Raw genomic sequence first — 13,614 nt, forward strand, 5'->3', positions numbered from 1 at the left:
TCCAATTCGGTCCATTTCGAACCACTTTGGTCTATTATGTTCAATTTCGATCCACTTGCATCTATTCGGTCAACTTCAGTCCATTCCGTCCAATTCTATTCATTATTGTCCATTTCGATCAATTTCGATCCACTTGACTCCATTCGATCCATACTGGTCTATTTCGGACCACTTCGGTCTATTACGTTCAGTTACGATCAAATTCGGTCCATTTGGTCAATTTCATTCCACTTGGCTCCATTCGGTCTATTTTACACCACTTTGGTCTATTATGTTCAATTTCGATCCACTTGGCTCTATTCCGTCTACTTCGGTCCATTTCGTCCAATTCTGTCCACTATAGTCTATTTCGGTCTTTGGTCCATTTGGTCAATTTCGATCCATTCGGTCCACTTTGGTCTGTTTGGTCCATTTTGGACTAATTAACATTAAATTAATTCTTTTTGTATGTTGCATTTTCAGTTTTTTTTTTTTTTTTTTTTTTTTTTTTTTTTTTTTTGGATGAAAAGTATGAAATTTTATTCTATTTGGGCCAAGTTTTTTAGTTTTGGGTTAAAAATACAAATAAAATTGAAATTGGAAATTAGAGATACGTGCCCTAAAAAAAATAATAAAGTGTTAAATATGCACAAGATTACCTTAAAATTCAAATTTCAATAATATAGGCCCTTTAGTTATATTTGGGGAAAAAAAAAAAAAAACTACAATTCTAAGCTTATATAATATTTTAAACTTAATATAACATGTTACATGGAATGAGGGGTGTACGTTTTTGTTTTTTTTTTTTTTTTTTTTAAATATGTTCAAATTAGTCAATCAATTATGGTATTATTAAAAAAAATAATCATATATCTTCTTCATTTATATAAAAAAATATTATAATTATATAATTTAAATATTTGTATTAAATTATATCTTATATATATATAAACACACATATTCCTATTGATTTTTGTTGTATGCAAAATATTTTATATGTTCCATTTAAAACTAAAAAATAGAACATACTTTTAAATACAAATTTTACATTATATTCTTATAAAATAATTATATTACATTTTCCCAAATATCGCGTGAATTTGCAACTAGTTTTAATAATGCCTGATCTAGAATATGACTGAGTAACATCTTCATTTCCTTTTGGATAACATTTCAATAACATGTCACCTTCTCCAAATGCATGTTTGAGAAATGTTGCATTCTCCATCAGCTTGGGAATTTAGTCCCACGAAATTGTTTAAGATTGGCGCATGTTAAAAATATATCTACAAGCAAAATATTAGGGAATCTACAACGAACAAACTAAAAAATTCATATCGTTTTCTTGGACCATTACCTCATGGCTCATGAAAAGGATAACTGCAATCAGCTTTAGTATCAAGTACATCAAGTATAAAATATACAAAAATTCCTAACATATAACATCTGAAACAAACTTCTTGTAACAATGTACAATTGTAGAGCACAAGATAGTGTCACAAAGTGAATCATTGGTGATAACCCATTTTCTATGCCTTGAATAGAAGTCGTCTTGTATGTGTCACAAACTTAAACCCATTATTAATGTGACCTTACCAAATTATTTAATGGAGGCTCCATATCAGTGTCAATCTTTAGAGTTTTTCCACCAGCACCTAGTGTCTCCTCGTGCACGGGCGTTCTATGAGCGGAAAGGTTAAAATTACATCTCTGGGACTTGCATCTTGCTATCTTCACAGTACTCAAGAAGCACCTTTCAGCATTCTGAGGCAGATAAAACAGGATAACAGAATAGAGCTTAATCACCACAAATTAAAGACTTTAAATGCTCAGAGGAAGAAAGAAGGAAGGATATGTATTAGAATTATCCTAAACTGTAGCCTCACTAATTTTGTTGCTCTAAATGGTCTTGGTCTTGCCTTGCTTTGAGGTTTTGATAGCTGAGTCCACTTGATTCAACTGGGCAAAAGGTAAGCCTATGGTCACGTGGATTGGATAACATGGTAGAATGATGGAGTGAGTTTGCGTTCAATACAAGGTTTAAATTTGCCAAGAAGAGAGAGAGAGAGAGAGGGAGTCTCATTCCTTCTGCTCTATTTCTTGACAATGTTCTGAACCTTCAAAGGGAAGGAAGGTAACCAGAGGGTAGGATTAATGCTGCTAATTATATATACATTTGAAAAAGTATCCTTGGCAGTGGGTAAAAAAAAAAAAACTAAATATGCACAATATCTGAAGTTCTTTACTTAGATTGATTTATAAATGTACACACTAGAGGGTAGTCATTTTGTAACTTACATCTGGAATGTAAAGACCCTTCACTTGCATCACACACATCTAGAGATATCTTCCGAAGCATTGGTAACTGTAATCATGATTAAAGGAAGAAAATATGACATTAGTTGTTAAACTTGATTTCTCTGACAAGAAAGAAACAACAGTAGAAAACAGTGACACTGTAATGAGAGTATGAGAGTACCTTTGAAGCAGCATCAAAAATGAAGGTTTTCTGTATCCCAGGACCCTGAATAACGTTGATTAGATTCGATCCCGGCAAATAAGCAGTCAGTCAGTTATAAATCTCAAAGGTTCATAAACAGGAATTAGAATCCAAATTATCCAAACAGAGTAAATTTATCTTTATCCTACTTGAGGTGAAAAAAAATATACATCGACAACAGTTGACATCATAAAGTTCCAAATTCAACATAAAATATCGTCACGGTACAAATTATGTATACAAATTGTACCCCAATGAATCTATGATTTGGCTAATCACATCCTCAATTCTGTACATTATCTAGTCATAATTGTATCTATTCACCTGAAAGAATTATGATGAAAATTAAGTAGGCTGATGACTAGCTATTTTCAAACTTCAAAAGCAATGATCTGGTCCTTATAGAAGACCCACACAACTGCAGATAATTCATAATTATAATGCTATAATAATTTAATTCTTATAATGCATAAACTGAACAAAGTTAGCAAATTTAGCTCATTTCCTGGTCTGCCAATGCAATCACAAAGCCTATAGCAACCACATTGCGCAATCTTCACCATATTAAACAGGGCTCTTTATAATTCAAACTAAACCATAGACACAAAAGGATAATATAACTAAAGCTATAAACAATAGACGAGGAAGTTCCAAAACAAGCAATCAACAATGAATATGTTTGTGAACCATGTTCCAATGGGAGCATGTGCAACAGTACATTAATTAGATCCATTCATCTGAACATTAACTAGACCTGTATCCAAGATGCAAGAAAAAAAGCAGTAAAAGAAGGCTCACATTATGACGCAGCACATTATGTCATCACATTTGGAAACATACATGAGCACTAAAAGAGCAGAAAATAATAATGCAACGACAAAATCATACGTATGAGAGAGAAAAAAAAAAAAAAAAAAAGAGGTGGATGGGGTGGCTTTAGATCAATTGTTATCAAAACAGACTAAGCATTTTAGCTTAAAGCATCTGACAACCAATGTTAGAGCTTTATTCAAGGTTTTCTAAGGCTATATTGACCAACATTTCTTTCTTGTTTTCCCTTATTTTTATTTTTCATGTTTTTTTTGTCCGGCAACTCAAGATGAGCAAGAAGATGAAGAAGACAGCAGGTGCTTTAACCACCACTCATCTACATCAGAAGAACTTAAGAACGTTTTAGTTGGAAGGATCTGTATCAAATTTTAGCATAATAAAAAAAAAAAAGGATTTCAGTATACATTTAAAAGAAAAGAGAGTGAAAAACCTCTAGATGGATAGAAATCAAGCCTGGGCATCCATGTGAGATAATCTTTTGAGAATCTGTGATAAAGGCCAAAAGATAAGGTAGTAAAACATATCAATTATCATCCAACAACTAGAAATGAATATGACCATTATTTCAAATCTGCTATAAAGATATGATAAGCATGGATAAAATATAGAGAAAAAGAGATATGTCTACCATGCAGCAATAAAAAGAACCAATTAATGATGGGTCTCATACTCTCTCATTTGCTTCTTGTTGATATTTGAACTCAAATCATGAAACAACAATAAGAGGATTCAAGAACATGAAATTTATGCAGAATAATGCAAATTATACTTTACAAACAATGACTCCTGACCTGAATTGAGAAGCTTACATCCCAGCAAGGAAAGCTCAACCAAGTTTGCACAATTCTGAGTCAGAATAACTAAATCATTATTGGTCATCCAAGGGGTTTCTCTTTCAAGCCTCAATTTCCTCAGATTTTGCATAGAGAGGCTGAAGCTTAACATAGATATATCACCAAGGCAATAGCACAATGCCAACACTCCCAAATTTCTCAAATATGCCAAGATGTTCATTATGAAAGTATCCGAGATGACCTGTAAAGAACCCAGATCACGAAATAAAGTCACAGCCAGAATAAATAAGTGTATTTCAATTTGCAAGGAAAAAAAGAAGAAGATTGTAAATATGCTACTTGATAAGTTATACTGATCTCAGTCATATGAGAGGTTATGAGACAATCTATTACGCAAGAGAAAGTAAGTTTGTCTTGTTCTGAAAAAAGAAAAAAAGTGCAAGAAAGGGCCTTTCAATCGTCCTAAACAAAAGAATATCTCCATGTGTCGCACTGTTTCAACCATATCAGAAATATTGTCTGATCAATTTTTCTCCAGAGAATCAGAACACACAGTGAGCATAATTACTGTGAAGTAGTTATCCCAGACAGGGAAGCATGCCCTTGTAGTGAACAGAACCTACTGCATGTGTCAATCCCCTTATTCAATAACAAGTATCACGTAGAAGAATCCCCATTTTTGTTATAAAGAAGAATCTCGAATTTCAAAGAAAATTAATACCTGAAAATGAAGAATTACTGACTCTAGCATAGGGCAAGCGGCAGGTAGTTGTTTCAGTGCATCTTCACCTAATGATCCACCTAAACCCACAGTTATTGAACTTAGTGACATAATCACAGGTTGGAGAGCTTCCAGAGAGAGATAAGAAAATCCCCATCCTAAAGTAATTTCTTCCAATTTGCAATTCCCTAACTGAAGATACAAATCTTTATACAAGTAATAATTTTCTCCCCCTGAGGTGTTACTTTCCTGTCGAAATATATTTCTGCAGCCCCTCGCATTCAAGCACTTTAAACCCGGATTTCAATGGACTACGTGAGCAAATGCAGCTGCAGAAACCTGAAATTTTACAAGCACAATAACCCTGGGTTAAAAAAACAGGATGTTTAATAATTAGTACATCATCACCATGGTTGCAGCAGCAAGAACAAGGAGACTTAAAAACACATGATCTTTCTATTTGGTCAGCGGTGTCAGATGTTGAAGCTTAATATCTCTCTTCCTTCACTCAAATTCATTAGAAATTTTTAGGGGTTTGTCGCATCTAAAGCCTTACCTTGATTGTCTGCATAGACCGGAAATACAAGGAGAACACATTAGTGCCTAAAGAAGAATCAAACTTAAAGCCAAGAAAACAAACTCACTTCTTTTTTTATATGCATCTTTCACAAAGACAGCATGCTCTATTTAATGGATTGCATTGGAGGGGCTGATAGATAGTAGCTCTATAGGACCAGCTGACCCAACAAACCATTAGACATGATTCTTCTTCGCACGAATACAAGATGTATTTTACAGTAGGGAACAATTAGGTTGAAAATTAAAACCATTTTGTTTCCTAGTCCAAAATAAAATAATTAGAATAATCTGGTAGGTCAATTTTTCCGTAGTTTGAGATTAAGGATGCCTAGGTCAGATGTATTTGACATGCTGTATCTACTAATTCTATTTTCAGATTCAAACTAGCTAATATTCGTAAATTTTATGGTCATTGACTGAGTAATTGTTTACATGAGGATGAATATACAATACAATACATATACAATACAGAGTCAAAAATATATAATGCATTCATATACTCTCCAGGGGAAAATGGGGAAAAAACCAGGTTCCATAAATCATGACTAACCATGGTATTAGAAATATCAAGCATCTCCAATGAAGAACCTGAGAAACAATGCAGAGCTTGGTCAACAAGCTGAGTATCCCTCAAGCAAAGACTCTTCAGCATTTTTTATTGAGACAGAAGCTCTAAAAGAGATGTTTCGTCAACACCTACAAAAAAAATTATAAATATGTCTCAAGTACATCTGTAAGCATCATAACTCCTAAACTACTTTCTCTAAACCAACTATGAAAATAACTGAACATGAAAACCCTAATCCCAATTGATTGGATTTGGTTTTTTTTTTTTTTTGATAGAGAATAGAACTTTTATTGAAAAAAAGAACATTGTTCATGATGATGAACACTATGGACATGAAAAAGATACAAAAAGCTCAAGAGCTAAAGCTAACAGCTAACAAATTGTAGAAAGCAGAAATTGAAATACATTGTGTACAACCCCATTGAAATAAAGTACCGAAAAGAAGATGTTTTAAAAGATCTAAAAATCTCTCATTATCTTCAAAGATACATTTATTACACATGCCATCTGAACATTTTATAGTTTCTAAGGTCATTTCTTCTGTTGAATGATAATCAATCACATTTTTCCTGATGTGAGTTCTTTCAAGTAATAGGCACCTCAAGGCGGCAAAAAAAGACATCAAAATTCATGAAATTACAAAATATGGAAGCCCAAAGAAAGCAAAAGGCAAGAAAGGGAGAATTTAACTAACCCAGAGCTGTTAAGAGAAAGCTTTTTTGAGTTAATTGAAGTACAGGCTTTCATCAAGCAAGTGCGCCTGATTTCCCTCACTCTTAATTGTTACTTCTATAGTTCTATTCAGGCTTTTATTTAAAGGCAGAAAATTACATCAGTACCTTACTACATTATCAATCAATCCTGGAATGGAACTCCATAACTTCACCAATGTTAATGAATAAATAAATAAATATATAAAAAGAGGCCATACCATAACAATTTAAAGCTCTTTTTGCAATTTTATTCCTTGCCCTCCCACTATTATGTAATTAGACAGTAAAGGATTAAAAATCTTGACTATGAAGGAAGTTTACTTCAATGAAAATATAGCCAGATTATGGCCATGGTCCTTAACTCGTTTGAGTTAAATTCATCGGGTATTATGTGGGTGACCAGCTGTTCCCATGGAGTATTTGATGAGCAGAGCCTATGGCCTACTCTTAATTGTTCTCTACAGAAAGAATTGGTGAATCACAGGAATTTTGGTAGGGGAAGGAATATTATAGTTTGAAGAACCCTATTTAATGTGGAGAATTTGGTTGAGAGGATTAAAAGGATGTTTGAGGCAAGGAGCAAGCACATTCTCAAGACACTACATTCCTGAGTTTCAGTGAATTATTCATTGATTTCATTCAGAGCTTTTGGTTCTTTTTTGAGTTTTATAGATAATTTAAAATTTTAGAATTGATGCAATTTTCTCCTCTCTCTCTCTCTCTCTCCTTTGTTTCCTAAATCCTTATCTTTTTTCATGAGTTTTCCTTGGTAAACTTCCTGTCCACTCAGGATCCACCACCTTAGAAAGACATATTAAAAAAAAAAGCCAATAAAAGGAAAATAAAAACAATTATATTTCCAAATCTGACAGAATTTTTAACAGAGAGAATAACATGTAGGAAATAACACTCACTCTTGGAGCCACCAATATGCAGCTTTTGGAGATTAGATATCAAAGAATTATGATTCCATCCCAAATCATCAGCCGAAGAGTTACCATAATTAGAAGAAATACCAGAGCAAAGAGCTAGAACTGAATTTTTCCCAAAAGAAGTATCGCATACTACAATTGAATTTAGTTTCATACAATTGCATATAAGATTTGAAATGCCAACATCTGTCACCGATATACACCCTTTCAGGTTCAGATCATGCAAGGAAGCACAAAATTTTGAAATATACTGGAGATCCAAGTCTAGCATAAACTTTGAAAGAAATGGTCAGTAGGGTAGTGTATCCCCCCAACCCCCCTCTTCTCAAAAAAATTATAATTAAAAATAAATAAATAAATTAAAAAAAAAAAAAAAAAAAAAAACTCCAGCCCAAAGGGGTATCACTATCAGCTAGGGACCACATTTCATGAAGTGGAGATACCCGATCGATGAAAGTGAGGGTTGAATTGGCTCTAAGGTGAGGCAGACATGATTTTGATAAGTGTATGTTAGTACTTTTATCCACATTATTTACAAACCAGACCACCATCATCATCATATTTTCAAGTTTCATAGTTTCCTTCTTTTCTGTCCATTTTGGGCAGATACGGAAATGTGCCGGGTAGAGAATACATCACTCCAATTCCCCCCCCCCCCCCCCCCCCCAAGCATGAAGTTATACACAAGACCATTGTCAGTAATTGAAGATCTATTTACTCAAATATTTCTACCGAATTTCTTCTATGGAAAATTACACATATATATACAATTTTTTGACAATGGCTTGGTATTTCTCAACAATAAGAATGGAAGTTAAAAGGTTGTAAGAAACAAGATGAGGGGGATCACCAGTAATCTTTGCATGAGCACTGGCCATTGGAAAAGCAATGAAACCCTGAAGAATCTCTTAGAAATATTTCTCTCTTGGTAACAACAGAAACATGCTTCAAGAATGTGTGGCAGTCCCCACAAAGAAGGATGTTCTTCACAATCCGAATAGGTTTTCCTGGCCTGCTCATCAGAAGCCCATAAGTTGCTGCTAGTTTTGCACTGTGATTGAACAAGAAATCCTTCTTTTGATGCTCCTCTACATCATGAAGAACAAAGCTTGTGTCTGGCACATACCCAGCTTTTAGACATTCTAAGATCAGAATTTCTAATCCACTATAGATGTCTTTTGTCTGGGGATGGGATTTATCTCTTGCGTAGAAAAAATGTATCTTGTTCTGAAAAATGATCCAACTTCGACCTGGGTGTTTCCGGAAGCCCATATCTCTCATATTCTCCCTAACCATTTCAGAGCAATGCCATCTCCCAGATGCAGAATACAGATTTGATACAAGTATGTAGGTGGATGGATCTTTCGGCTCGAGAGCAAGAATGCGCTTTGCAACCCGTTGTCCAACGGTTGTATTTAAATGGATTCTACAACTATCAAGCAAGGCTCGCCAAACAGAGACATGGGGCTCAAAAGGCATTGTACTGATCATCTCCTCTGCTTCTTCCAGTAGACCCCAGTAACCCAAAACTCCAACCAAGGATGCATAATGGTCTGAAGAGGGCTCAATGTCATAAACGCTTTTCAATGATGAAAACAGGCTACGGCAATCATCAACTAAATTGGAGCTAGTGTGCCTGTAAGCTGAAATGGTCAAAACAAAGGTAACATTGTCTGGTTTTGTGCCTATCTTCTTCATTTTTGACCAGAGGGCCAAGGCCTCATCACCCTGTCTGTGGAAAAGATGGCCAGCAAGCAAACCATTCCATGAAACTGTGTTGTGTGTAGGCATATTATTGAATATCTTAATTGCATCATCCATGTTCCAACACTTAGAGTACATGGTAAGCAAGGCATTTCCAACCATTAAATCAGATAAAAAACCAGATTTGAGAGCGTGGCAATGTATTTGCTTTCCCATGTTATGGAATCCTATATTTCCACAGAGACCAAGTACTGAAGTTGATGCAACTTCATCCACAACCATTGTTCCTTCGGATTGACTAATGTTGAATAGAGAAATTGCCTCATCTGGCTGCCCATTTCGAGCATAACCACATATCATTGATGTCCAAATCACAGAGGTATCCTGGTCAAATGACCACCGTCTGAATATCTTTTCAGCATCTGCCATCTTTCCACACTTTGTACACATATCAAGCAGCGCTGCTTCAATACAAGCATTTGATCCAAAACCAATCTTGAGAATGAACCCATGAATCTGCTCACTAATTTTGCGATCCATGAGCAATCCACAAGCACTAAGAACACTTGTCAAAGTGAATTCTGTCAAGTCTACACCTTCCTCCACCATTTTTATAAATAATTCCAGTGTCCTTGACCCTTGGCCATTTCGACATAATCCTGTCAAAAGAGCATTATAAGAAAAAGAATTCCTTTCTGGCATCTTATCAAATACCTCCACAGCCAACTTCACCAAACCAAAGTCCATATATGCTGTAATCACTTCCGTCCAAGTGATCATATCTCTTATGGGCATCCTCTCAAACAAAGCTGTCACATCTTTCACACCCCCACCACAGTTTGTGTAGAACCCAATAAGCGCATTGTTGACACTCAGATTTGCCTCCAGTCCTACCTTTATTGCATGGGCATGCACTTCTTGGCCTTTCATTATAGAAGCACTGCCAGTACAGGCAGTCAAAAGGGTAGAAACTGTAAAATGGTCAACTCTAAGCCCATCATTTCTCTGCATATCACGAAACAATTCAAATGCCTTATCATACATATACTCACTTACCATACACGATATAACAGTATTCCACGACGCAATGTCTCTGTGCAGCATTTCATCGAACAATTTGAGCACAAATAAGAAACACCCACATTTACCATACAACCCCATAAGCGCATTCGAAACAAAAACAGAATCTTCCAAAACCCCAGGTTTAATTATCATAGCATGAACTTGTAAACCCAGTTGTAAATCCAAAATCCGAATGCAGGCAGTCAAAATTGCAACAAAGGTATACTCGTTAGGCTCAATACCTGAATCCCTCATTCGAAAGAAAAGCTCCACCGCCTCGTGTTCTCGATTCGACTTCGAAAACCCAGATATCAACGCCGTATAAGACACCACATTGGGGCACGAAAGGCCGAGGAAAACATTGTAAGCTTCAGAGAGAAGACCCAGCTTGAGATATGCGGAAATGAGAGCATTGCCGAGATGGGTGTGCTCTTGGAGCTTGAGAGTGCATGCGTGGACAGCGTTCACGAGCTGGGCATCGCTGTAGCGAGCTGAGAGGCGAAGCAAATCAAATAAGGTATCAACGAGAGAGTTTTGTGCGTCGTTTGGTGATGAAGAAGAGCCATGGGAAGACTCAGAGGGCAAAAGGGTTGGTGTTGAAGAAAGTGGTTGGGTTGGGGAAGTGGAGAATCGGGGTCGGTGGTGGTGAGTTTTGCGAAGCTTGAAGTTGGAGAGTGAAGAGAATGGTGGTGGTGGTGGTGGAGTTTTGGGAAAGAGGAAAATTGGGCTATGGGGCGGAGAGGAAGAGAGAAGAGAGTGTGGGAAAGAGTAAAAAGAAGTGGCGGTTGCGGTGGTGCTGGTGGTTGTGGCAGTGAGAGAGGGAGTGGATTGAATAACGGTGGCCATGAATTGCGAATACACAAGGCGCCAACCATATTTATGGATTTAACATCCCGTGCAATAGCACAAATCCCAGCCTTCCATTTAATCCAATGGCTAATTATTTTGACACCTCACCCATTCAGTTTGTTATTTATAATTTCTTTAATGAAATTGGATCTTTTTGGATTTAATTTGTATTCACTTCGGTTACATTTTTTTTTAATAATTTGCATTACTTTCGCAACTCAACTGAAAACCATAACAGCTCATTTAGTGCTTTGGGTATTGCTGTGATTCAATTTCTGTTTGATGGTGAGCCTTTGAGTGTCCTTGGTGTAAATATGTATTACGATTTATAGCTTTTGTTTGGATTTGAAACCACTGAATGGTGGTTGGACGGGCTTTTCATGTAATAGTGTAAAAAAATTGCAGTGGGGAGTGTAGTAATCTTCTTCTTCTTTTTTCCTCTTTGCTTTGATTTTTGTTATTGCCTTGCTTCTTGTTTTTATTGTTGTTGTTACCTCTTGAGCAATTTTAGGAGTTTTATTTTTTCTTTGACATAAATTAGTAATTATATTTCCTGGTCATGAGCTATTCTAAAAATCCTCATGAAAATTTTTTCTCTTGTCCTAATTTTTCTTAAGTGCATGTTATTTTCCTAAATTTGGATTGACCATGCACTATGCAGCAATGTATTATTCTAGTAGGATAATATGTTTGGCCTGTTGTAGTTCATTTTATACATAAAATTTATGGCTCTTGACAGATGAAAGATGAATTTTTTTGTTGTCTTGAATTGTTACTAATCATACTTTATAAGCTCAGCTCAAATTTTGGGTAATGAATTACATATTTTTATATGTTTGTTAGTCCATGCCCAAAATATTTTGGGTCCTTGGTTCAAAATCATCTTCCACAATTTGGTGATTTTATTTTTCTTTTAATAAAATGTTTAGTTGTAGAACTGAAAGAGTAAATTAAATTAAACTAAAAGAGAAAAATAGTTTGGAATTGTTTGCGTGGTGCTAAATTGCATTGAGTTGTAGAACTTGTGTTCTTTTTTGCACAGTGCAATTTGCCGAAGCTCAATCCAACCGTAACTGACATAGTCACCATGTTAGTTGGGACTTGAAAATGCATTACCAAGCCCGTTTGTTGGAGGAGGCATCTCATTGAATAGTTCATGATGAAGCCATCCTCTCTCATAGTATGTGAAACCTACCAAAAAAACTATATATACAAAAAAAAATTCACATATGTAGATGTGACAAATTGTTAATGGTGGGTAGAAAAGTGATGTTAGTGATAGGCCTAGAATAGAACCTGTAAAAGTTTGTCAACTCAACTGTTGTGAAAAATATTGTGAAATTTTGTGTATGTAGTATTGCTTGAAACCTAGTTATATGTATATTCCACATGTTGTAAGAGGAGGTTCATGGAGCAACTAGTCCATAAGACAATTTTCCTAACCTTAACTTCAACAATGCACCTCACGTGTTAAAACTTAAAAGTTGAAATGGAGGATGGCAAGTAAAGAATGTTTATCCAGCCAGGGAGGAGCTCATTTAGAAGTAGAGTGATCACAAGCATACGTATTGTAAGGGACCATACGATATGATCACTTCAGTTGCTATTCCTCTTGCTTTGGTGGCTGCTTCTGGAGCTCTTATTGTGAGTTTGTTTACCTTTCCAAATGTAAAAAGAATGAGAATAGCTACCTGCCCTGGTTGAAGGCTCCTGCAAATTTATTAGTTTGCTTTTAAACAATAAGTGTTTGAAATTCCGTCCATTTAATCTATAGTATTTATTGTTTGCTATGCTTCTATTAAGATATATTAGCCTAGTGTTTCGATCTAATTCGGTCTTTTTTGGACCACTTTGGTCTATTACGTTCAATTTCGATCCACTTGGCTCTATTTGGTCAACTTTGATCCATTCCATCCAATTCTGTGCATTACAGTCCATTACGGTCAACTTCGGTCCATTTGGTCAATTTCGATCCACTTGGCTCCATTCTGTCCATTTTGGTCTATTAGGTCCATTTCGGACCACTTCGGTCTATTACGTTCAATTTCAATCCACTTGGCTCTATTCGGTCTACTTCAGTCCATTCCATCCAATTCTGTCCATTATGGTCCATTACGGTCAACATCGGTCCATTTGGTCAATTTCAATCCACTTGGCTCTATTCAGTCCACTTTGGTCTATTAGGTCCACATCGGTCCATTTCGGACCACTTCAGTCTATTACGTTCAATTCCGATCCACTTGGTTTTATTTTGTCTTGGTTTTATTTTGTCTACTTCAGTCCATTCTGTTCATTATGGTCGATTTGGTCAATTTCAATCCACTTGGCTCCATTAGTTCCACTTGGGTCTATTCGTTCCACTACGGACCGTTCCATCTCATT

General features: G+C 35.8%; 2 protein-coding genes across 39 annotated transcripts in view; both read right to left on the minus strand.

Annotated features, from left to right (window-relative positions):
* Positions 1–1,300: 1,300 nt before the first annotated feature.
* The window catches only part of LOC126692078 (BTB/POZ domain-containing protein FBL11), a 29,169-nt gene continuing 16,855 nt past the window's right edge, over positions 1,301–13,614 (minus strand). For 9 of the 38 annotated variants that reach the window (XM_050387505.1, XM_050387502.1, XM_050387504.1 and 6 more), the window contains one exon: positions 1,301–1,743. In XM_050387505.1, coding sequence (XP_050243462.1) covers positions 1,561–1,743 — 183 coding nt within the window. In that variant the 3' untranslated portion in view covers positions 1,301–1,560. The other 29 variants (XM_050387537.1, XM_050387524.1, XM_050387529.1 and 26 more) reach the window with 22 other exon arrangements.
* LOC126692082 (pentatricopeptide repeat-containing protein At5g03800-like) lies at positions 8,331–11,244 on the minus strand. Its single transcript, XM_050387544.1, has one exon. It carries the CDS (start codon positions 11,227–11,229, stop codon positions 8,464–8,466), a length of 2,766 nt encoding a protein of 921 aa, XP_050243501.1. The 5' UTR covers positions 11,230–11,244; the 3' UTR covers positions 8,331–8,463.

This window comes from Quercus robur, chromosome 7 (assembly GCF_932294415.1).
Source record: "Quercus robur chromosome 7, dhQueRobu3.1, whole genome shotgun sequence".
NCBI classification, from domain to species: Eukaryota; Viridiplantae; Streptophyta; class Magnoliopsida; order Fagales; family Fagaceae; genus Quercus; species Quercus robur.